This window comes from Pleurodeles waltl, chromosome 9 (assembly GCF_031143425.1).
Source record: "Pleurodeles waltl isolate 20211129_DDA chromosome 9, aPleWal1.hap1.20221129, whole genome shotgun sequence".
Taxonomy (NCBI): Eukaryota; Metazoa; Chordata; class Amphibia; order Caudata; family Salamandridae; genus Pleurodeles; species Pleurodeles waltl.
Window position 1 is genome coordinate 412305058 of NC_090448.1, and position 26519 is coordinate 412331576.

Consider the following 26519-nt stretch of genomic DNA (forward strand, 5'->3'; position numbering starts at 1 on the left):
AGACCCGCAGATAATTACTGCAGATCTGGAACTGGCTGGTTATGCCCCAGTGCTTCTGTTGCCCAAGTGAGGGTTGATGGCTCTGTTCTTCTGCATCAACTGTCTGATTCTCAATACAGCGACAGGGATAAATACCTATTTATTTCCACAAGATGATGTGCATGTGGATATGTATACTTTGGGCCGGCCTTGTACACCTGCGTATTTGATTTGTCTCGTGACTCCTGGAATATTGCTCTAGCATAGAAGATAGATCAATATCATAGGGCCTCCAACAATTCAGAGTTCTGCTTTTTGACTAGAGAATGCCAAAGCTGCTTTTCAGAGGCTGTTTTACCAGATGCTGACTGGCTAGGATATGTTGTCTCCTATCTGGACAGAACAGTCTACAGTGAGTGCTGGAAGAAATCACTAGGGCATCTTCGTCTTGTCTGCACCGCAGAAGGCCAACCTGATCTTTTAATACAGTCAAGTGCTGATTTGGTCTGTCTTCTGTGGCGTACCCTGAGCACCAATTGGGCACTGGAAAAAATCAGCTCCTTGAAGCAAAAGCCAATGCTTTCCTGACCTGGGAAGTCCTTTATTCCCCACCTGCACATAAGAACCTTTCTAGGTCTTGTCATGTTTTACAGGAACTCAGTGGACAATTATAGAACCCTAGTTGTTTGCACACTCCCACGCCCAACCCCCCCCCCTTTTTTTTTGTTTTTGTTTACTGGCCTGACACAAACAGCTAAAGAAAATAATTTAGACTACTGTTGTGTGCCCTTTCACAGTGACATTGTGTAAGGTGGGTTGGTACAGAAAAGTTTTCTCTCCTTGGTAAAAGACGTGTACCGTTCCCTGAGTGCCCATCTGTACTATTGTCTATATCCCTATTATTATTATTATTATTATTATTATTATTATTATTATTATTATTACTATTATTATGTTTTTTTTTTTTGGGTCATAGACAAATGTGAATCATGCATGTGTGCCATGACATGGGCCTTTCTCTTGGACTGTGGTCTTGTTTGACCAGGAAAAGCGGCCAAAGCACTACCCTCATAGTGGCGTGTTAGAAATGGGGTCTCTAGTTGGCGGTAGTTTGCACCCTCTCCAAGTAGGGACCCTCACTCTAGTCAGGGGTAAAGGAGTCCCACCGCTAAGATAGCACCTGCCTACCCGCTTGGTACGAGCAGTGTGGCTTATCTCAGATGCAATGTGTGAAACACACACTACACCCACTCCGCGCACACACACTCCACACCAGTTTAGAAAAATAGCCAATATTTATCTGAGTAAAATAAGATAAAAATGAAAAAAATCCAACAGACACAAGTCAAAATATCTCTTTTTAAAAGTTTATTCATGTCTTAATCCATAGCAATTAATTAGTGTATCTCTTTAGCACAAAGTACCTGGGATGCGTCAGAAACTAAGATGATGCGGGCCACAGGGGAGGTGAGGTGCCGGAAAAGCAAAACAATGCGTTGCTTCCTTTCTGCACAGGGGAGGTGATGTGTTGATTGTTTCCTCGCAGAAAAGGTGATGCGTTGATTTCTGGACACGCGGCCTTGGGTCCTTGGTGCGGGGTCGGTTAAAAAAAAAATGGCACACATGGGACAGTGTGTGGCGAAATCAAGACAGGCGCTGCGTCGATTCTTCAGACGTGTTCCATGTTGATGCATGGATTTTCTCCTTCAGATCACCAGCTTGCTCTTCCAAGGGCCCAGGGACTGGAGTTGGCACCACTTGGCAAGTTATGACTCGTAGCAGAAGAGCCCTGGGACTGGCAGATGATGTCCTTCAGACTTCTTACCTGGAGGCAAACTCAGTCCAAGCCTTTGGAGAACTTTTGGAAACAGTATGTAGAAAGCCAGGTCCAGTCCCTTCACTCCCAAGACAGAAGCAAAAGCTGCAGACCAGCACAACAAAGAAACAGGCAGAGTGGTCGTCCCTCCTAAAGCATCCAGCTCTTCTTCCTTGCAGAATTCCCTCAGTCCAGAAGGATTCTAACTATGTGGTGTCAGAGGTCCAGTTCTGTCTTTGAAGTAGGCAAACTTCAAAGAGACGGCTTTCTAGTGGACAAGACCCTGCCTTCACCTGCACCAGACAATCTAAGGGGTGGAGATTGCTTTGTTTGAGGACAGGCCCAGCCCTATTCAGGTGTCTGCTTCTCCCACCACTGCAGCTCACGAAGACCCATCAGCATGGTGATGGGCCATCAGGACATGCAGGGCACACCTCGGCTCCCTTTGTGTGACTTTCTAGAGTGAATGCACAAACAGCACAACTGTCATCCTGACCCAGACGTGTACTCAGCAGACAGAGGCACAGAACGGTTAAGCAAGAAAATGCCCTCTTTCTAAAAGTGTCATTTTCAAACTTGCAGTTCAAAAACTAATTTCACAAAAAGATGTATTTTTTTAAATTGTGAGTTCAGAGATCCCCAAACTCCATATGTCTCTGCTCTCAATCGGAAATTACGCTTAAAAGAGATTTCAAGGCAATCCCCGTGTTACCCTATGGGAGAGATAGGCCTTGTAATAGTGAAAACTGAGTTTTAGCAATATTTCACTATCGGGACATGTAAAGTACACCAGTACATGTCCTACCTTTTTAGATACACTGCACCCTGCCCAGGGGGCTCCTTGGGCCTACTTTAGGGGTGACTTGCATGTAGTAAAAGGGGAAGATTTCGGCCTGGGAAGTGGGTGCACTTGCCAGGTCGAAATGGCAGTTTAAAACTGCACTCAGACACTTCAACGGCAGGCCTGAGCCATATTTACAGGACTACTTGTGGGTGTCACAATCAGTGCCGTAGGCCCACTAGTAGCATTTGAGTTACTGGCCCTGGGCACATATAGTGCACTTTACTAGGGTCTTACCAGTAAATCAAATATGCCAAGCTTGGAGAAACCAATCACCATCACATTTTATACAGAGCTTATGTACATTGGGAATGGTTAGCAGTGGTAAAGTGCCCAGAGTCCAAAAGCAGGTCAGAAAAATAGGAGTATGAAGGTAAAAAGTTTGGGGATAACCCTGTAAAAAAGGCAAGGTCCAACATGGAGGAAAACTACACCAGGAGTTATGCAGCAGGATCGTGGTGGTGACAGCATACAGTGTAATGATTAGTTGGAGTGAACACGTCCTTTTTTAACCTGTCACTGTAGTAATGCCCACAGGTTCCCTCACCTTTTGTAAAAGTTCTTAAGCTGTGTGCTAAACTCACCCTTGGCCTACATAAGTTGGATGTGAGTGCTGCGCAGCCCCGGAGTGGTGACATCGCTGGATGGGTGTGCCTGAGATGGGGGCAGGGCAGGAAAGTACAAGCATTGTTAGTGCATGTGCTGAATGTATATATGCTTGTGAGGAATACATTACATGAGCAATGTGTAGTGCTGTGCAGTGTGTGCTCAATGGAAGCATATGCTGAGTGTATGTGTGGTTGCAAGAAGTACAATACATGAAGGGTTAAGTGTTGTGGAGCACCCTCATGGCGAGTGTGCTGGAAGTATGAGCACCGGGTATGGCAGAATACATGGACGTGGTAGTATGTGTGCTGTGTATGTACACTGAGTGCAAATGTGAATCACATGGGGACCCTGGGGTTCCGTTTTTAGGAAGCCCAGGCCTGTTTGGTGAAGACATGAGGAGTAGAGGAACACCCGCAGACCCCTTCCCCCCCTGCAAAAAAAAAGTAAAAAGACTGATTTGTCAGTTGATGAACGCTACTCAGGAAGGAGATGGGGCTGAAAAGGGAATCATAAAGAGTAGGGCTGGGAGCCCTAGATTAAACTTTTGATACATATCACTGGCTGAAACCAGGTTGTTGGTCTGTCAACTTCAGAGACTTTCCTGCTTTGTCAGACAGCCTTTCAAGAGGAAAGAAAAGAAATACGAGTGCTGCGAACCAAAGGAGCCAGAACTCCCAACATCAAATACCCAAACCCCATTTGGTGTCTGGAAGTGGATTATTAGAAGTAGAGGTTCGGACCCCAAAATTTGCATTCTGCAAAGCTGTCAGATGGGTTGTGTGAGAGGGGAAAGTTCTGCAAGACTTCTGCCTGTGACCTGGACTGGGCACCAAAGCCTGAAACACACACTCACACTCTGCCTCTCTCTTTTTTAAAATGCTTTTATATATATACTGCCCTGGAGCACCATTGCCTACCTGTTGTCCAAGACCGGTGAGGAAGAGAGCGTTGGAAGGAGCCAGGGCTTGTGGGGAGCCCTGCTGAGAGGAGACCCTATGCAACCTGCAGGGGTGTGGAACTCAAAGTATCCACTTGTCCATGGGACAGGTTGCTTCTTAAATCTACCTGTCCTGTAAAGAAAATCAACTTGTCCCTTAGGTTCCATGTAGTGCGCTGACAAAGTATGGCAACAATCTCATTATGTAAGAGCTCTGATAATAGCTTCTCTGATTATGCCAGGGCTCATACTACGATAGGGCTTGAATACTAGAGATTCCAAGCCCTACTATGGCAATTTGCTCATTTTGCCACATTTCCACTAATCTATATACTTGGGCTGGAAGAAGCAGTAAACATTAGTTTCAGGGCTGTAATGCTGTTGAGTCTGTGCAAACCTACTAACTTGTATATTTTAAGAATTTTCACCAGCTCTTCTCTAATCTCTTCCCATACTGAGAAAGGTTGGGAATTTACTCCGGACAAGAGCAGAAGTAGAAGTTCTTCCAGGGTTGGGAAGCAGTGGTTGGAGGGAAAGTGGACTTGTAAACACTCAATAGATTTTTTTGCATGAGCAAATCTACACATGCATATTTTCTTTTGCTAAAATACAGTTCACAAATATGTTCTAGGAGTATGATTTCCTGGTCTAGTTCTGTAATTTCTTAAATCATGAAAGCCACAAATTCAAAGACATATAGCATGGGTGTGCTTTTGTGACTTTCTTTAAGAGTTGGTCCCCTAATTAGGTCTGGTGTCAACCAAGGCATTTTATTCTTATTAAAATTCAGTTTTTCTCTCTATCTACCGGCTTTACTGTGAGTGACGGCAATCTGCTCTTCCGCAAGGAGCATATTGGCACACAAAGTAGTTTTGATCAGTGCCAAACACTGGCAATGTGTGCTTTTTGAGCGAGAAAACTTTTTTTTTTTTTTTTTTTTTTTGTGTGCTTTTTGTCAATGTTTGTTACAGTGGTGAGGGCCTGGCAGCTCCCACAACAATAAAGTGTTACAAATGCAGTGTCAATACAAGACACACATTGACCAAACCAAGACTGACAGCCAATGTCAGATCAGTTGACTTTGCCAGTGCTCGTTTATTTTCATGTTTCCCATAATCTTGTTGAAAATGGATACCTTCATTTTTTTTTTTTAAATAAATACTAGCATGCATCAATACAGTTTATTAAAGGATGCTTCAAAGAAATAGTACCTAACATTTCACAGTAATTAGCAGAAATCTTTTTTTCGGAACATTTTATTTTGAGAGCAAAGAATCATGAATCTTGCTTACAAGCTTCTGCAGACATTTGCATCTAATAGAGCATTAGTCTCATATTGTTAAACTTTCAAAACGTGTGCACGCTTTTTAAAAAAAAATTATTTTACTGGAAACTATGTCGGTAGTGCAGTGTGACCTTACAACATTCATTTAGAGCGCTCACCCTAATAATAAAGGCTTTATGAACCATACATACAAATTCAAACAGCATTAACATATGGACACAAATATTACCTCAACTGCAGACAATCCCTTCCCTATGAATTGCCAGCCAAAGGTTTGTGCTGAAGGGGGTTGGGCCTACTTGTCCCAAGGACAAATGAAAACTTGTTGCCCTTGACCCCCAAACAACATATATACGACTATAGGAATTCCACACTGCTGGACCAGTGAGAAGAAGGCTGAGCACTGACTCCATTGTTACCCTTATGCAGGACTGATATGCTCCCCCACCCCAAAGGCTTTACTGAGTTGGCCACCGTTGAAGGGATTGTGCTGACAGTTGCACCACCAAGACTTGTGTATGCCTTAACGGCAACCCCCATATACCAGGAGGGCAAACCGGTACTGAGTTTTGTCAATTTCGGGCTGTTGCCTGAGAAAGTAAAAGCTGTGACCTTCTGGTTGAGCCCATGCATCGTGATTGGCCCCTGACTGACCCTGGGGATTTCGGAGGATGGGAGAAATGTACTTGCAGTGCTTACAGAAGCTGTAAGCATCTTCGATCATTGAGGAAGCTGGCAGCGCTGCTGAGGAGAGTCTGCACCTGCCAGATTCTGCCACATGTACTGCGAGTAGCCTCACTTTTCCAAACAGGACTAGAGCTTGCTAGTGCCACAGTCGGGGAACACCCTGAACGCTTCCTTGCAGCTGGAGGTAATAAGACTTGAATCGGGCCTGTTGGACCCCAGAGGGTTCGCTGCAGCACCATAGACATTTTTGACTATTTCCTAAGATTAAAAGGGGCACTCTTGATTTAGGCCTGCTAGTGAGCATTCCCATTGTGCACATAAGTGAATGGGGAATAACCCTGACCACATTACAAGGAAGACGGTGGGACTGGTATTTCCCAGACAAACAGTAGAGTCCAAACCTCAAAGGGATTGTGTTATTACTTACGAATGTTGTTTTCTCTTTGAATGAGTAGACTTCCTTGTCATTCAAACACAAGTATTTGACGTCACATTCATTTATTGGCTTTGCTGAGTGCACTTTGAGTTGTGTTGTGTTCACTAACACATATCTACACACTTGCCCCTGAGGGATCCTTTGACTGCTTCACCACAGCTACCACCGAGTCAAGTGCAAAAGGGGTACTTGGCCGGTTGCTCAGGACCCATAGTAAGCGGGCCCCAGGATGCATGAAGAGTAAAAGGTTTCAACCACCTTTGCCCTCTGAAAGGGATTTGACAGGATGCTTTTTTGGAACATATGTAATTATTTACACCTTAAAGTCGTCTGTTGCTTCTGATTAAAGAGGTGGACCAGTACTGGCAGCAGCAGAGAGCACTGTGGACTTCGCCAATTGTAAGCTGTTATCTTGAAAAGAGAACTTGGCTGTGAAAGGCCAAAAATCCCATTTCTCTTCAAGGACTGGGCTTCGAGGAGTACAAGACAGGGAATTCCCTGGTGAATGTTGATTGGCTTTCTAAAACAGTTTTTCACTCTGGCGACTGGGGCTCTCTTGGACAGGAATAAATCTACTAAGGTCTGAACTGAGGTGTACATGGCCTGGGCAAAAGGATTAGCATGGCATGGGATATGTTTCTTTCCTGGGCTATACACTTTTTTTTATTTATTTTTTATTTTTCCCCTAGCCTGACAGTCCACTGAAGTTGGACTAGAATGGTGGTGATAGACAGCAAAGCATTGTCTGTACTGGGAAGAGGGTGCATCCAAAATATATCCCCATCAATATTTGAGGGTGCTTGCTGTCCCCTTCTACCAAGCCATGAGGTAAATGATGGTTGGTTTTCCCCTTTCTACCAAGCCATGGGCTTAATGATTGGATTGCAACTGATTGTCATTACAAATGTAATGGTCTTTTTAGCTTCGCCACTGGGAAGAAGGCTGTCTACTGACTCTCCCAACATAAAATCTGCACCGCTGTCCTGTCAAACTGAAGCTCCCACTTTCCTGAAATGTGTGTGGTGCATTATGCTGTGATAACTGTATGTATGATCTGTGGAGGGGCAGGAGACCAGAGGGGGGGAGGGGGGGGGGGGGGGGGGGGGGGGGTGTGTGTGTGTGTGTGTGTGTGTGTGTGTGTGTGTGTGTGTGTGTGTGTGTGTGTGTGTGTGTGTGTGTGTGTGTGTGTGTGTGTGTGTGTGTGTGTGTGTGTGTGTGTGTGTGTGTGTGTGTGTGTGTGTGTGTGTGTGTGTGTGTGTGTGTGTGTGTGTGTGTGTGTGTGTGTGTGTGTGTGTGTGTGTGTGTGTGACTGTGCATGATGATGCATGAATTAGAGGATACCGTCCCCTCTCTGTGAATCTGATAACCTGCATCTCCTTTGTCCTTCATGTGACTTGAAACAATATCAATCCCTTCACTATTGAACCACTTTCCCCTCCAGTGTACCTGAAACCCTCTTGCTGTAGCACATTTGCTTTGTTGTGCTGTGTGTAAAGTAGCAACATGGGGATCTTGGCCAAACCTGTCTGGTGGTTGCAATCTGTCACAACACTGTAACTAGTTTGCGTAAGGAAATGCCTCTTGTTGCATGTTCACCCCCACATTTTTGCACTGATGCCTGTGGTTTGTCAACTCTGAGATTGCACTGAGGACTGCTTACTATACCTCTGTGCCAGTGTTCTAAACCTATACAAATTGCATGTCGAATTGGATACACCCAACTGGCAAGGCTTGACCTACTTATAAGTCCCTAGTATATGGTACACAGGGCATGTAAGACCGAGTATCCACTAGGACCGCAGCACCGTTTGTGCCACCCTTCGTGTGACAAGGTACAAAATGTCTTCCAGCCTGCCACTGCAGAGTGGAAGGACAGTGGTTTCATTGCCAGCTAGACTTTGCCATTTAAACCACCTGGTCATAGAGTCCCATGTTATAACGAGTACTGGCAAACCGAATAGGTCTTTCTTTTTTGAGCTATTAGCTGTGCTAATATGTTTTCCCTATGCTGTGCAGCATCGTCAGAAAAGGTGTTTGGGGGAAGCTCTGACACAACCGCTGTTGCTGGCCAACTTATGTGTATGTGCGCACCTAAGCAAGGATGTGAGGGCCATTTATTTTCTCTTTATTTTTAATTAACCAATGTTAGATGGAGTGAGCCCAACCCGAATGGCAAATAGCAAAAAACAAAGTGATATGAAATTAATATATTTGAAGATCAGTGAGTCGTAGGGAAGCAATGGTGGAGCAGACGAAGGGGAAGCATCCAGTGGGTTGTATTTGAACTTAGTTAAGCAGGACACAAATGAAAGTGAGAGAACAGAGGCACGCTCATGGATTGCTTAAGGAAAAAAAGTAGTTACCTAAATGTGAGCAGTGGAAGGACACAAGTCAACCAATTACAAGGGTAATAAAGAGGCTACGCTCCATGGGAGGGACATCACAAGAAGACAAGCCATTGAACGGGAAGTAGACAAATGTGTGTGACAAAGCCAACCAGTGGTCAGCCATGGGCCTGCTTTAAACCCTCAGTACGTTTTTGATGTGGTCCACAAAAGGGTTTTGGCTATAGAGCGCAAAAAGCTGCCTGGTAGGTGAAACCTAAAAATGTAAAATAAACTTAGTAGTGTTCTGGGTCTTAGCTTAACTTTTTATTGAGTACATGTGCTATCCCTTTTTCATCGCATTCTTCAGAGAGAAAATTGGTGTAACTGGGCACTTTTTTAAAATGTATTTTGTTATTGCTGTAGCTGAGTCTTTTAACCCCCTACTTATCTCTGAGAAAACACCATGACTTTGCAACACGTCAGGGGTCCACAGATCAAATTGGTGATTCTGTACCATTACACCAAACCGTGTTTCATCCTGTTTAGGCTCATGTATACAGAGAGAGAGACCCATTTGCCATGGAGTACAGTTTTTTCAAGGAGTATGATAGAGTTATATGATATTCCTCTTTTGTATAAGCACAAGAGCAGATTGGAATTAAGCAATTTGGAGCCTTTTAAATATGCACCACCCTGTTTTTGGGACTTCATGAACTGCTGTACAAAACATTCTTTAAAGAAGTACGAATTCTGTATTTAATTTGTTGGATACTGTAGTTCCCTGTGTTTAATTGTTTTATTGCTGGCGTGTCAACTGTTTTTGTTAAATGGATGCGCTTCTTGGTGTCATTTAAACTATAATGTTATATGGGCATCAGTCTGGTGTAATGAATCCTAAAAGTAGACAGAAAATCTGAGTAGTAGCAGCTGTGGTAAGACTACTAAAGTATAAAAAAACAGACCCTCATTGCATTCGGAACAGATCATAAAGAGCATTCATATAGCTTGGAAGACTAAATCACAAAAGCATTATTAAAATAGCTACTCTTGGTACTGATCTAATATTCCTAAAGTACATCTGTGTTGATAAAATATGGGTAAATGGCTTGGGCAAATTTAGGTATCGAGGACCTTTGGTCTTTGTGTGGAAAAACTCCACCTTCTATGTTGCACTCGTCAGTCCTTCACACCACGTATTTCTCTTGCTCAGTAATACTGCGTTTGATTTCCAGGTGTACGCTGAGAGGATAAAACCCCTTGTGAAGGATGGTGTTTACTTTATGTATCAAGCCTTGCATGGACCGGCAAAGAAGATCCTAGTGGAGGGGGCCAACGCTGCTCTGTTAGACATAGATTTTGGTAAGAGACCCACTACTCGACCTTCTACTTCTAACGTAATTTCTTGTCTTGCTTGTTGAGATATATCTTCTATATGGTGAGTGCATGTGTTAGTTTTTTTTAAATATCTTTTTAACTTGCTTGTTTTCCTTAATCCCGTTTCCCCCCCTTTCTTGCAGGCACCTATCCCTTTGTCACCTCCTCCAACTGTACAGTGGGCGGAGTCTGTACAGGCCTGGGTATCCCACCGCGATACATTGGGAAGGTGTATGGGGTGGTTAAGGCCTATACTACCCGGGTAGGAGTGGGAGCCTTCCCGACAGAGCAGAGCAACGTGAGTGCCTGTTGTCCATGTCTGGTTAGGGGAAGGGCGTGGGATCTTGTGCAACACGAAGGTCGCATGGTGTTTGTTTATTCTCTCAAGATTTTGCTATTGCATAAAAGCTTTGTGGGAGATGGACCACGTACCCATGAAGATCTTTGGTCACTTTTTTTTTTTTTTTTTTCTTCATCTTTCCGCAGGCCATTGGTGAGCTGCTGCAATCGCATGGCCGGGAGTTCGGGGTGACTACAGGGAGGAAGCGGCGTTGTGGTTGGCTGGACCTGGTGCTCGTCAGATACGCCCACATGATCAATGGATTCAGCGCGTAAGCATTTCTCCTCTGTAAGGCAGGGACAAAAAATGATGACTTTTCTTCAGAACCTTTTGGTGCCTATGGAGCATCCACCCAGTGCACTCTATACAGCTCATTCTTCCCATTCTGTCTCATTAGTATTTATAGACCACTGACAACCCCAGAGGCAAGAACAAATATTGATCTTACCAAAGGGTAAAAAGTGCGCATGAAGGTGCTTTTTGACGAGAAGGCCACTTGTCTACAAGGGAGAAGAGGTTGTCCCTTCTCTCTGGATTTCATCAGGAGTTTGTGTTCATCTGGACCACTAACGGTTGCTTTCCCTGGAATGTCAGACATAAATATACCAGTAGAATTACCACCCGTCCTTCAAGTAAGAAGGTGCTGCTCTGTGGATTAACCTATGGGGAAAAGGGTTCAAAATTGAAACAAATCGTACTTTCCCCTGAGCTAAGAGTGTCTGAACAGTCGTAATCTTATATATCAGCTTAATCGCTTGCATGACACTTACTGCTGCCTGATATTGTACAATCCTTAAGCATTTTAAAATACTCCGAGACAGAACTGCTTATAGCTGATAACAGAAGTTGAGCTTGGTCCCTGAGGTCAAGAAAAGCAAGTGTGGATCAGTGTTTGGATTAAAGCCCTAGTGGCAGCCGATTCTGACTGGTAAGCCAAGTAAAAAAAAAAAAATACACTGTTCCATTGTTGAAACTCAGCCATTTTGCCTGCATCTAACCGAAATTGCACAATAGACCTTTTCAAGCTCTCTAATCTTTCCAATGTAGATCTAGCAAATGTTAGAGAGTTGTCTTGAGTGCCTTATGATAGTAGATTGGTTTATTTGCTTTTATGATTTTTAGCGAACTCTTGTCTTGCCCCAGCCCTTCCTTCTTTTGCTGATGCAGACCACCTCGATCTTTCGGTGATGCAGACTGCCTTCCTCTTTCAGTGGTGTCGACCTGCCACGCTCTTTCGTTAGTTTAGACTGAACCTTCGGTAGTCAGTGTTTAGCACAGTTATCCTTTAGAACCCATGTCTGACAGCCTCTGATTGTGTACAGATGACCACAATAAAGTAAATAAGATTAATGCCCATTTGCAGCTTTATCTTCTAAAAAATTATGTTTATGCACTGGAAAATAAAGTAAGATAGTGAAAATTATAATAAGATTATGGCAATCTCTGAACACCTTTGGGAATCTAATGTGACCTGTAAGCAGTTTCTCCCGCTCACAAATGCCAGGAGAACGCTAGACGGGAAGCTTTAAAGTATCAAACTTGTTACAATCTTGTCTATTCGTTGTCATAATTTACCAGCTGCCTTGGATGCTTGCAGATGGCGGCAGTCAATTTGAACCCAGGTGGCTGTCTGCTTGCCATCAATCTTGCAAATCACAGAAATGGAACTTGTTCCCAGATTCCCCAAAAAGTTTGTTAAAAAAGAACCTAGTCCCGAAGTTAGAGGTCCTTTGTCATAAAAATTAATTTGCTGTTCTCTCACTCTGGGACTAGTGAGAGGTCCTATTGGTTCCTCTTACATTATATTCCTACTTGTCTGAAACAACATTCATCCCTTGGTCACCAAATTTTAAAGACCCATATCTCATGAAATAGATGTGTGTGTGTGTGTGTGTGTGTGTGTGTGGGTATATATATATATATATCTCAAAGGTTACAGAGATGTTCTCGTTGGGCTTACATTTCACTCCTACAAATCCAGTGAAATTCAGCAGTTAACTAGAGCTAACCTATGCCACTGCGTATGACCTCACATATTACATCACTCATGACATGGTCAGTGACAGCTTTGTTGACCTCTGAAATGACATCACTGATGACATAGTGAGTGTTTTCTGAAAGGTTTAGTAATAAGCATATATATACCAAGGTACTACAAAAGTTAAAATGTACTTCTGTATTACTAATGAGTGATACTATTTCTAAAAATATATTGAGTGGCTGTGTGACTGTATATGTGTGTGAGTGGATATCTTAGTGCCTGTAGATGTGGGAGTCCCTGTATGGGTTTATATGTAGGTATGCGAGTAGCAGTGTGGGTGAATGATGGCTGTGTGAGTGAGTATTGGTGAATGAGTGGGTGTGTCAGTGGCTGTATGGGAGACTAAGAGCCTGTATGGGTGAGTGGCTGTTTGGTTAAATGAGTTGGTGTGTGAGTGGCTGTATTGTGGAATAAGCATCTGTGTGAATGGACGTATGGGTGAGTGAGGGATGTGTGAGTGCGTCTCTCGATGTCATCAGTGATGTCACTGACCATGTCATGAGTGATGTAATATTTGAGCAGGCTTCAAAAAATCTAATAACCCACTCGCTACGATGAGTAATATTTTATCAGGTCAAGCTATTTTTGGACCTACTTGTCTCTTCTAGCTAGTTGGCAAAGAAGAGGTGTTCTGTTCAGTCGGAAAGTGAAGGCGCAATAAAGACGCGTTTAAATCTTGTTCTCGTCACGTTTGCTCTGTGTTCAGAGACAGAGGTCAAAAGTCAGTTTGTCTTTCAATTAGCTTTCCTTCTGACTGCAGAGTTCCAGGGTTTTGTCAGGTTTTTCCTAACACACTCAATTTTAAATAGCCAAGTCAACTGTACAAACATTTCAGTAGTTGTGAAAGCCCATTGTTTGTACTTCTGTGTGATGAAAAAACATTTTAATAGGAAGAAAACTAATAAGAAGACTTTACTTGGTGATGTGCAAAGAATAAATGTTTTCTCAAACCAGATTTTCACAGATTGTTAATAAATCGTATAGTTTTATCAGTAAAGCTGCAAGTTAGTGGGAAGGTTTTTGGACATTTCTTGGACATTTTCTGTCTGTAACTGACAGTGTGCGACCGCATCATGCTTTAGTAGTATATTTATTAAAAGTGAGTGTTTAAACATGAACCCAGAAACACTCCTGCCCTGGTAGCAATAATATTAGTAAATTAAGAGGCAAGTCCTGGACCATGTGTCCCCTATATGTGGGCTAGATTATTTTTAAACATGGAACAAACGTTTCGTCTGTTTAATCAAACAAAGATTTTTTTTTTTTTTGTACAGCAGAAATGCTGAGCTCAGAAATTTGAAGGTATTCTCATGTGAGAATGAAGAAAAAGGTGACTCTGTAAACTAAAATATGTGCCTGGATCTCACAGTTTGAGACCCGTTACGGGTCAAGTGCATTACAGTTCTAGTTGAGTACTTTATTCAAGTTACTCGACCTGCAGGTCTAGTAAATTTTTTATGATTTTTCGAGGCCTGGTGAGGTCATAAGCAGTGCATTGCAGGGCATTAGCTATAGTTAGCTCAGGTAACTATAACTGCAGAATTTCACGGGTTTTGTATCGGTGAAATGTGAGCCTAGTTTAACGTCCCTGTAACCTTTCGTGTTTTTTTTTTTTTTTTTTTTTTTTTTTTTTTAAATGTTACCTACCTATAACATCCTTGTAACCTTTGGTTTTTTTAAGTGAATTTCTAAAGCTTACTTAATTTTATTTCCTAACTGTAACCACTAACCTTTGACAGTGCATGTGTGAGTGCATAAGTGTCTCTAGGTCTGAGTGGGTTTGTGAGTGGGTGCATGAGTGTGTGTGCGTGAGTGTCTGTAACCTGTGTGAGTGGCTCGGCCACAGAGAAACCCCACCTGCCCTTTTATCCAATAAGAGCCCACAGTATTGCACAAAATAACTATCCAAGTTGAGTTCTTTCTACCTTTGGAAAATGTCCAGTACATATTCTACACTACAGCTGTATAATGGAGCGCAAGCAAATGTCACCAGTGGCCTTGTGTGTGTATTGGCAACATGATTGCTCCTGGTGCGTCTTTATCCAGAAATATGTGATGACATGATTCCTCTAATAGAGAGGCCAACAATGCTAAACATTCGTAAATCTCCACCAAACCAGGGTCCTTCCTCATATCTATATAAGTAAGCACTTCTTTGTTTTGTGAAGATGTCCTCCTTCCTCGGATATAGGAATGCACCACCAATATCGATGGGAAATGTATTGGGGGCCCTTAGGTAAGCTGTCCATCATCCTGGCAAAATGTGGAAGACCTTCATACTACTAAGGTGGATGGGGTGGGGCCAAGAGGCGGAGCTTCCAGGTGATTTGCACATTTGTATACTAGTAGCCATTTAAAGGGAGAACCATGGACTCTGCTCCCACCCGGAGAGTACAAGAAAAACCCGCTTTTCACAGTCAGTCACATACAGATTGCGCTCCAATGGATTAACAATGCATTCTCCTCCACAAAGGACTTCAGATCGTTTTTCAATATGAAACTGCAGAGAAAACACACTTGCTTTGCCTTCGGCAATCCAGGAGTTCAAATCATTTGTCCTTTCCAGAAGTGGAGCTTCAGCTGGGTCACCTGATGGGTTTATATTTGTAAGTGCTTCCTGGTGAGGTTTAGTTTCTGTGAAATGAGCATTGGGGCCACAACCGGCCCATACCCTAAGGCCCAGTCATGTCTCCTGGGTGCCCTACCAGTCAGCAGCTTTAGGGACTGTGCGGGGAGCCTGAATGTCTCTATGGTCCCAGCTGGCTCCCCGCCTCCTGCGGGAGCCGGCATTGCTCGCACACACAGCGAGCTGCTAAACATGCAGCTCTCTGTCTCTGTCTGTGTGTGTGTGTGTGTGTGTGTGTGTGAGAAATTGATGCATCTGTAAACAGCAGTTTGACAGCTCTCACTTCCTGGGATTGGAGTTTGTGTTTGCTTTGACTTGACGGATTGGAGCTGTCAAAGCTCCTGCCGAGTCGGAGCAAACAGCTATGTTCTTGGGGTGGGCACCCCCAGACATAGCAGGAGCTGTCCCTGGGGGACAGCAGTGGGCCCAAGGGCCATTAATGGTTCCAGGAGGGGGTGCAGCGGAGCCCCCTTTCTTTTGGTTTCACAGGCTGGCCCTGCCCCAGGGGGTTGGTGGTCCCCAGGACCTAGGGGGGGCTCTGTGCCCCTCCTCCACCCCCCATTTATTTCTTACATTGTGGCCCCAGGGAGGTGGTAGCCAGTGGGTCCCGGAGGCCCCCGCGCATAATTAATAAAAGCCCTGGCGAGGTGGTGGTCCTCAGGACATAAAAATGCCCATGAAGAGGGGCCACTTGTGCACCTTTCCTTTAAATTTAATAAAGGAGGTATGCCCGTGGGACAAGCCCCACCCCAGGGGTGTAATTAAAAACAAGCAGGGGAGAGTGCGCTTGTGGGGGGGGGGGGGTTTCCCCCTATTTTTGCTGTAAATTCATAAATTTGATATTGCAACAAAAATGTTTTTAAAAATGCCCTGCCGGGGTCTTTCTGGTACCCCAAGAACAAGGCTTGGGGTTGGGGTATTCCTACCCTGCCCCCTTTTTCTTTTGTTCAGTTTTTTTGTGGGACCCGGCTGAAGCAGAGTCCCAAGATGGCTACCAACACTTCCTGGTTAAAGTGTTGGCCTCCAATCAAGCTCCCCACACTTGACATACCACCCCGAATCTTTCCATGGGCAACAGAAATTACGGGCACACTTTGAAGAATCTTCACAAAATTTTCCCCACAAACAGCGCTAAAGATATAGGCAAGTCAAAAAAATGCTTTTGCTATGGAAACATGGTCCTAACTATAACGACCTACTGGCGACCACCACTAGGTAATATTGTGTGTGTGTGTGTGTGTGTGTGTGTGTGTGTGTACACACACACACACACTAATTGAAACAAACCAGATGCATGCAAATTACATTTCCGTTTTATTGGCAGTATCTTTTGCTACCAATTTTTCAGGCCTAATATTGATTTGTCACTCATGCCACATGCACCGCACTTTCCATTTAAAAACTCCCCTCATGCTGCATTAGGCAAACTCAGACCAGCGTAGTATTTTGACATTTCCCCTGACTTCCAATTTGACCCAAGCCTAAATACTGCTATTCAAGATATTCATCTCTGCTACTCGCCTAGGGAATTCTTTACGTAGCAGCATTGAGAGTGAGGTAGGGCTGGCAAAGCAGCTGTCCACCCCCACTGAGCCTTGTAACGTTTGGGATAGAACCAGCATTAAGCTGAGTAGTCTTGTGCGCAAACAACATAAAGCACCACATCCAGAGCAGAAAATCCTCCCTGATGATATGATATGGTAAGGTAAATGTTCCCCAAGCTAATCAATCTTGTTTACCCCCCAAATCAGTCTAACTAGCAAGGATTTCAGGGTGTAGAAAATCACTTTGGTGAGGAGGGATAGGTATATTGATGAAGTAATTTGAGTTTAGAAAGTATCAAAGTTTTGATCACCCTAATGCACCCCGCCTTAAATATGGGCATCCCTTTCCATCTCTATATCTGATCTTCGAGTTTGGTAATGGTGGCCCCATTATTAACTCGTATAACTTATTTATAAAGGCTAATCCAGAAGCCTAGATATTTAACTGTACCTTTCCACCTCTCCAGTGGGGAAGTCAAGCACACTTGGGGTAAAAGGGGAACAAGACTGTCTTTCTTCAATTGATTTACATTCCTGATAATGGCCCAAACTTTAGGAACTTCTAAGGATTGGGCTGAGATTTTTGTACGGATCTTTCACGTAAAGTCATCTGAAGGCGTTCTTAGAGTGGTCCTGGCACAGTTTGTCAGCCAGCAGTTTGAGAGCAATGGCAAATAGTATCGGGGAAGTGGATAACCCTGACGCGTGCCTCTGGTGACTCGTTTTGGGTCCAAATTCCAGCCATTAATACAGAGCCTGGCTGAGGGAGAAATGTAAAGACTAAAACACCTTTGTGGCATTCAGAAACACAGCTGCCGCATTCAGTTGTGGGTCTAGTTGGTGAAGGATAGCAAAGAGTAAGAAGATTGTGTGAAGTGGATAGGCCCAGAATTAATCTGGCCTGATCATGTAGCTGGGCATCAGGGTTAGTAGCCTGTTTGCAACAATTCTAGCCAGAATCTTAGTGTTGCAGTTTATGAGCGAGAAAGGGCTCTTGAGTCACGATGGTCTGGTGGAATTTCCAGCTTTAGGAGGGTGATTTAGTAATACTTCTTTCTCAAGCACAGATAAGCAGGACATGTGGAGCTTTCAACTCCGCAATTTTTTGTTGAATTCGAATGGAAGCCCTTTCATTTTGGGGGCTTTACCAGTCGGCAGACCCTTAACTCCCGTTCACCTCTCACAGCATGAGGTTCTTCCAGAAATACGCTCTGGGAATCTTCTGACTGTGCAATAAAGGTACCTTCTAACTAAACATCACTAGTTGTGGAAACACCAGAGTGTTTGGAGAAGAGGAGAACTGAATAGTAGTTGAGCACCCTCGTTATCTTTTCTTAATGTCTAAAGGCTACCATCTGCTTTTATGTGTGTGTATTACTATTGGCTGCCCATGGCTGCCCTTTCTTATTAGTTATCTATCAGGATGCTTACCTTCAAACCCACAAGCCTGAGCGTACTTACCAGGTGTCGCCGTTCCCTTTCCACCACCTCGTTCTATTGAGATCTTGATTCTTATTTCTGCCTCTAGCGCAGGGCACTCTCCAGCTGATCACTCAGATTCCAGCTTTCTAATTTCGCATCCCAGTTGAGATATTTGCTCTCTAAGGGTCTTTAACACCTCATATTGATTAGCTATGCAGTGGCCATACATGACCACTTCAAAGGCACCCAATATCGGTCATCTCCTCTACACATCCTATAGAATGTGCAAAGTATTTCACGATCTATTTTTTTATTTCCTCCCTAAATACCCTATGTAGCAGTGTATTTAGAGATAGTCTCCACAGGATAGAATTTATTGGTCAAACACCTTTATTTTTAAAAGCACTACTGCCTGGTTCGAGAGGGTCCTCACAAAGTGCTCCACCACCTGTCCAGGGGCAAATATTCTACGTACCCACCCAGAGGCTCAGGTGAGCCCACATGTTGACTGAAGAGGTGTATTTGCCTTCCCGTTGTGCAGGATGCAGCTACTTATCAGATCATGGTCAGACAGGGTTCCTTGAAATGTCTTTGCAGCTAGTGTGTATCTCACAGAAGTGTGCGCTCTGTCCTATTCGGCTTCCAGCGCCACGTTAAAGTCCACTTCCCAGATAATTGCCTTGGAATAGTGAGCAGACCTGATTCCAGAAGTCATTAAAGAAGCTCTGGTCATCTGTGTTCAGCTCATAGTTTTCCTTTCTGACTACTTCTGTCGATTTCCCAAATCCTGAAGTTATTTCTTCTTGGGCGACACTCCAAGCCTTCGCTTTGATGATACAGTACATTGCCCTTAGTCAACTATCTTTCTTGTTGCATTTTCTTAGGTCATCCTCACGCAACTGATATACTGTTTTTCCATCCTGCTTTTTAGTCAATTTGTAAGGCTGTAGCATCAGTTCTATTTTTGAATGCATTGATTTTGTTATTAATTGATACTAGGCTTTGTTGGACACATCAGTATTGACATCATGCCCAGGTGGCTCATAATTGCCTGGTGGTTCATTTGCTGTAAGGATCCCTGACCTCATTCAACGTCTGCGGTCTCCAGCACTTCACCTCGAACTATGGTTTAGCTTGCGTAGCATCTGAATTCCCAATATTTGCATACAGTGTTCCGGAGTGAACAGAGGACCTTCCCGGCGACGTTCAACAGCAGCACATAGTGGAGTGATATTCTGTAGACTACTGATGTTATAGTCTCATTTTATGGTGGAAGGTATGCCGCAGTCACCAGGGTGGTGTCATTCCCACTGAGCCATTGGATTATGCATCGAGTAACCCGGGATGTGAAGGGAGAGGGTGGCCTTCACTTTGAGACACAGTAGCATAACTGCAACATCCTCCACTGTGCAATGCAGGATCTCCAACCAAACATATTGAGCAAAAAGTGGACCAGTTTCTTAAATTACTTAGGCCCCTAAGACCCCAGGCACGTCGTTCAGCTGTGTCTGAAGGACACAAGCATACCCATTCTCTACGTTTATCAGGCCTGACGATTGCCCCTTGTGATTGGGTTATGTCGACTCAGCCTCTTAAAGCTAAAGCGCTCCACCATCTTGGGGTCCTGGAAAGTTGCTTTTTACGTCCCCATAGTAATTCAATCATCAGCACTCTTGGACCTTGTTCTTCACCAAACTATGCAGGCCCAACATATTGCCTGGTGTACACAGGGCCCCAGTTCCCATCGGGGTGGAATAGCAACCCTCACGACCTGTCTAGAGCATATGGTGATTGCCTACCCCAGCCTCCAGCCCATGACATCCCTCTCACCACGGTAGGTCTGGAATCGTTTCTGCTTGCTGTTCCGCTTTTATAAATAATGCAGTCCAGTATTGTGGCGAGTTTTATGCTATGTGAGAGCATCAGACCCCAGGATCTGTGCCCACACTGCTTTTCAGAGCCCAGATCCCATTGTTTCCTACTCCTCATTTTCACTGCTCAGCTGATACATGCTCCTGATCCTCAAAGCTTCTCTGTCATGCAGTCATCTTGGAACTTGGAGCGCTGGGGCCCCTAAAAAGATTCTGGTGCAAGAGCCCCCCACTGATTACTGAAGATAATGACATTGCTGGGAGCGGGAGACTAATGATCACTTTGAGATGGACTTGGGGCCCTTAAAGCATGGAACCAATATGTTTATACTGGGCATTATACTATACATCGCAGTGTGCATCCTTGATGGATGGCTGTGTAATAGAGACCATCAGGTTTAGCAAACAACACATACATTAATAACCTAGGGAGGAGGAGAAGTAGCTTTTGTGTTCCTCAGATGGCAGAGCAAGAGGGCTTCTTCCGTCATGCTGTCAAAGCCTTGGAGGACAGTAACGTATACAATCTTATTTCTCCTAGCTGATGCAGCAAAGCTTCTTCTGAAGTGCATTTACTACAAGGAACTAAACCTTGATGGACCTCTTTTATCCAGTTCTTATGAGCATTGGTGGGAAAATAAAGCCATCCAAAGGCTTTGCCATGTTCAAAATGTAGAATTCTGGCCACCCAATGGCGGGCGTGGTTTCATGGTCATTTCAACAAGGAAAGGGGGGCATGTAGCCATCAATTGATAAAAGCACTGTGGATTCCAGAGGAGGCAGTTGAGACTTCCTGAATGAGTTTCACACAGTCCACAGCACATGGGGAAATAAGTGCTAATCTTCAGGGGTATCTGGTTGGAGCTGTAGATGCCGCTGTACATTGGAAGCCCCCCACCCCCCCAAAATTCTTATGCCTTGCTACAGAGAGCCTCCACTGTGGCTCTGTCACACTGTTCTGTACTTGTACTAAGGTGCAGAAGCTCCGCCATCTCACCTCTGTGTACATTGGTGCAGATAGCCCTTTTTTGCCTGTATACAGATCCTAACGGTCTTTCTACAGTCCACCCTTTCCAGTACAGCCTATACCCAGGGCCACTGGAATTGTGACAGGGTTGAGTAAATAATGCATCAAGAAAAGGAAAATTATGTGGCATAATGCAGCACATTTTGTGATGGTATTACTTCATTATTTTGTCATTTGCAAATTTAACATTGTTTGGGCATTGCTGGATCTCAGTACCAGTTTAACACCCAAATATAGCAACACAAATGTAACTTTGGAAAGGGTCTTCCACTGTGCAGCAATGCATGCGCTGCACTGTTTGTAACTTTTTTACCGTTTTAACTAGAAACAAAGACAAATGTTTGTTAAAATCTGCAGATTATGCGGCAGATGTTGGATTATGTGTCAAATGCTGCAAATCTGTAATTATGCGAAAATCTGCGCGGCCGCACAATCCCATAATTCCAGTGGCACCCACCTATATCCCTTCAGGCCTTGGAAAGAGGAATCCTGTACATTGGCAATATAGTCTAGAGATTTAGACTGGTGGTTTACATGTCTCCCTGAACAATGTCTTTGGTGTTTAATGCATAAATGTGGCATTCCCATGTTTTGTGCCATTTGGCGAAACCCGTCATGACCATTAGCAAGATTGCTTCAATTCACAATATGGTCTATCCCATCTCACTTTCAAGCGCCAGCATTTTGATTTTTGTCAGTTGGTGTCTGATTATTTTATTTGCATCTCAACCTGTTGTAGGGTAGGGTTTAATGGGTTGGTATTTTGGTTTGCGATAATTGATGGGTTTTGGGATAGAGTTTGGTGCCTTTTCACCCTTAAAAGCAAGATGAGTTATGCACTATTTTATAATGTGGTGGGTTCCTTAATGAATTACCAGAAATCATACTGTAAAGGGATTCTCAAGCTAATGTTCTAAATGTCATGATTTAGAATTTAGACAACATACAGACAGCCATGTAAATGGTTATAAATGTTGTGGTATTTTGGACAATACACAGCCAAGCGTGGAGCGGAGGACAGCACATGAGAGACTTTTGCCGTTGGCACTTCCGCCTCAGTTCTGTACTTACTTAATCCAGCAGTCTCTGAGCCGCAGGTGATGTCCGCCAAGATTACCTCATAGGCTGGCACAGTGACCTCTGGAGATCGTGCTGGGGTCGGTATGTAGTTTGAGGTTTGGTAGGTGGACTGAGGCCATGCTTCATCTTAAGTACGGTAGTATTATACTTGTGGCCAGTGAGCAGGCTGTTGGGTTCAGTTTCAGCACAACTGCAAACTCAACTGAAGATAGCTGAATATTTTCTTTCGCAGGACTTATTACATCCGATTTGGAGGACTGTAATGTAGGCAGCCAAACTTTGATGCAGTGGTGGTCTTGCATGTTCAAGTAGACCCACCTCTTTCTAGACATCACGCAGGCAGCTCCATGTTTCCATGCAGGTAGCCCCCGCTGGAGCCTGCCTCAACCAGCAGTGACCAGATTCTGACGATTTACACAAATGCTTTCACACCTACTTTAACCATGACACATCTGTTCTGACTGTTACTGAAATGTTTGTTCTCGAGAGCAAAACAAACCTAGCTTTGTCTAATCTTAATCCATCAGTTCCACTTTCCACACTGCTAGAGATTTCTGCTTTAGTTAGTTGTCACTTGGATATTCTTTCCCAGGACTCCTTTAGCTTTGATGCCCCAGATCAGAAAGCTGATGTTCGTGGAATTCCCCTTTTAAGAAAGTTTAGGATTTTTTTTTCTCTTCCTGACAGTTTTGAAACTGTGTTACTCCTTGGTCTTTCTCTTTGTGACAGATTTGCATCGAAGCTGACACTCTTTGGTTTACCCTTAAGCCAATCAGATTCCCCTAAATCTTTGTAAACACGTTATGCTAGTCCGATCTTGGCTTTACTAAGTTGTTTCCATCACACCTTTGTCTGACTGGATGCAGGAAAAAGAACTTTGGAAAGGATTATTTGGCAGAGTTGTGTAATCCTGGCATGGATCTTCTACATCACATCTTGGCCCCTCCGCCTGTTCCCTTAAGTGTTTGCTTCTTCTTGGTGCTAATGTGGTAGGAGAGGGGTGTTTACAATATCAGGAAAGCCACCAGCTAAAAATCTTATCTTTTCTGCAGGATTGCTCTGACCAAGCTGGATATCCTGGATGGGTTGGAAGAGATTAAAGTAGGCGTGGAGTACTGCCTGAATGGGAAAAGGATCCCATACTTTCCAGGTCAGTATATGAGGTTGCTGAAAGAAGGTGTGTGGTTGTAATTGGAAGTCAATAGCATATCCGGATATCCGTAGGCAGAGCTCTAACAAATGGGCACTGAAAAGGGCTCTGCAGGGCAATCTGCTTCTGTCCTTTGCGCCTTGAAGAAAACAAAATGACCTAGAGAAATGCTATGGCGTTGGAGGCCCCGCTCATATCTTATCACCAACATATTTTGATAAAGCCAGGTCTAGATGTTACACATTGGGAGGGGAATAAATAGCCCACCTTTTTGGAGGCCCAGCCAGGACTTCTGTTTTTTATTAAAGAACTCTAGCTACGTGACTTGAGCTTGCTTCCAAGCACTCGTGACGTTTTCAGACTACCACTGTAAGCAGGGGATTGAGTCCTTTTCTGCAGGTCCAGTGACCGTGCATAGTTACTGTGCAGATGTCCATGTTGAAATACTGTTACCATTGCTATCCTATGGCAGAAAGTACTGTTTGATTTCAATTGACTAAGCAAGTTTTTCTGTTTGTACACTTCCCTCTTCAGGGACAGCGATAGCAAGAAGTCGGGGTTTCACTTTTTAAAATGGCCATTGGTCGATGTTTTATTATATCCACTAAGATGATGATGCTTCATTAACCGTAAATGTCTTGTTGCATTTTGCTTGTTCTTTGCCTAATAAGCTGGTAATAATTACATTACACAAGCTACATATCTTGTAGCGTTTTTTTATATACGCTTTTTTAACAATAACCTTTTTTGAGCCTTCTCTTTATTTGTGCTCGTGGAAACACTAGCCCAAGGATAGGGCTGGATGTGTTCAGCTCTGTGGCCACAAGAAGGCTAGAGACTGCTACTGTTGACTTAATTCGACTGCTACAGCTGGGTGGCTGCGGTGTCTGCTGCTGTCCTCCCGTAGGCTTCCTAACTCTTGTGGTAGTCTCTGTGGTTGTGGTCTTGCTAGGTCTGTGCGCCCGCACTCCCATTGGGTCTCGCTGGCTCTGTAACAGGGAGTCGCCGGGTCTGCAGCCGCAGGCGTTTTCATCCTCTGCCACACCAGTGTGCTGGGTGTGAGGCTGGGTGTTGTATGAGGGCACGGGTTCTGGACGAATCCGAGCAAAACCTTTATTTCAAATGCTTTCTCTCCACAGCTAATCAAGAGGTGCTGAATAAGGTAGATGTGGATTACACGACTCTCCCAGGGTGGAAGTGCAGCACGGTGGAAGCCCGGAGCTCGTCAGACCTGCCAGAGAATGCAAAGAAATACATCCGGTTCATTGAAGAGTATCTGCAAGTGCCAGGTATGCTTATAACCGAAACAAAATACACCTTGTTGCCCCTGTTACCTCTTTCCAAGCTCCATTCTTTATTGACCAGTCTTATGGCTGCGTCTGCTCACTATGGGATTTTCTAATCCCCAGTATCTGAAGATAAGCAGGTTTGGTCCTGCTCATGTCTCGGACGGGAGGACACTGTGGGAGCGACTTTATTACATTTGGGTGATTTGTACGTGATCTTAGAAACCTCAACCTCACCACAAACAGGCAGTATGCTGGGTTGTGACCTTTTGTATCTGCTGAGAGGAAAGAGGTTAATCTGGAGTGAGAGGGAGGTAATTACACCCTGCAATGGAACATGCACAGAAATTAACATAAGTAGTTCATAAATTTTGACTGAAATTTTCCACATCTATGAAAAACTTTACTAATTTTAAGCATACACATTAATGGTTCTTTTCTTTCCTAATCTGCAACTTTTTTTGTCTGCTGGAACAAATTGCTTTCTCTACGCAGCTGTGTTCCTTATGGGCTCTAGTCCAAAATCAGACATTTCGCTTAAAGTGCATAGGCAGCTGGGTTTTAGTTTCAGCTATTCCTTTTCCCCATAACGGTTAAAGAGTTTGCATTTACGACATGCTGTGTCCCGTTCTCGGACTAGATCAGTTTTGAATGTTGAATTTAACAAAAGGTCAAAAAGCACGACTTAACCCTCAGCAGTTTCCTGCATCATCCTGGACTCTGCTCTGTCGATGGCCCACCAAGTTAACGCCGTCTCCTCATAAAGCTTCCACACCCTCAGTCTCCTGCTAAAGATTTTAAATGGATTCCCCCAACTCGAGGAAGACAGTCACAAACACGCTCATCACGAGCAAACTGGACTAAGGCAACGCACTCTATGCCGGCATTACTAAGAAACGCCAATCAGCCAGACTCATCCTGGAAATCCCTCAACACAGCCGAATCGCCTCCCACCTCAGAGACCTACACTGGTCCCAGTCAACAAGCGCATCACATACAAACTCCTGATCCACATCTTCAAGACACTGCACAACATAGGACCAGCATACCTCAACCACCGCCTCACCTTCTACGTTCCCAAGAGACATCTCCGTAACTCCCAGCTCGCCCTTGCAGCCGTCTCCAAGATCCGGAAAAGTACAGCAGAAGGAAGATCCTTCTCCTACCTAGCAGCCCGGACATGGAACACACTTCCTCCCTCAAGCTCAGGCAGACCGCATCACTGAAGCAGTTCAGGAAGGACCTCAAGACCTGGCTCTTCGACAGAGCAGCATGCCTACATTCAGCAGCTTGAGACTCTATGGGTGACTAGCTGCACTTTACAAGTCCTTGATTGATTGAGTTTGTGTGTGGCCTGAAAATTTATGCCAGATACCCTTGAGTCAGGTCAAGGAAAGGATTTTATTTATTTTTTTCTTCCTAGCTTAGACATAGTGGAATGCAGCAGCAAATGTTCTGGGGCATATTAAGTATCTGAAAATGCAGAAGGCTGTTTTTCGGATGCATGTATAGTTAATGATGATGAAAAAGGGCTGCTGAGCTTATCTAGCATGACCCTTTTCTTTCTCGGTGCAAACCTATATACTGCTTCTACAGTTATAGCCATCGCTCTAATGATTGGTGATGGGGTCATGCTAGTAATTCCATTTGCCTACAGTTGAGTGATATGTTGTGCTGCCCCAATCCCCCTCCCCCCGAATACTTTTACCTGCTGCCCTTAGTTTAGCCAAAGGTGGCAACAGCAGTGTTCTGAAAAGCCTGCACTAAGCAGACTGACATAACGAAACAGCATCTAAACCATCCCTAGGAACCACCACTGCCATACCTTCATACTAGCCCTG

The 26519-nt window shown here is 44.1% G+C and overlaps 1 protein-coding gene across 1 annotated transcript in view; it reads left to right on the forward strand.

The window, feature by feature from the left end:
• The window catches only part of LOC138259435 (adenylosuccinate synthetase isozyme 2-like), a 48796-nt gene that overhangs the window by 7560 nt on the left and 14717 nt on the right, over positions 1-26519 (forward strand). Inside the window, exons 8-12 of the mRNA XM_069207182.1 lie at positions 10150-10276; positions 10435-10589; positions 10778-10902; positions 23295-23392; positions 24532-24681. Of these exons, the coding sequence (XP_069063283.1) occupies positions 10150-10276; positions 10435-10589; positions 10778-10902; positions 23295-23392; positions 24532-24681 (655 nt within the window). The remainder of the gene's footprint in view (positions 1-10149; positions 10277-10434; positions 10590-10777; positions 10903-23294; positions 23393-24531; positions 24682-26519) is intronic.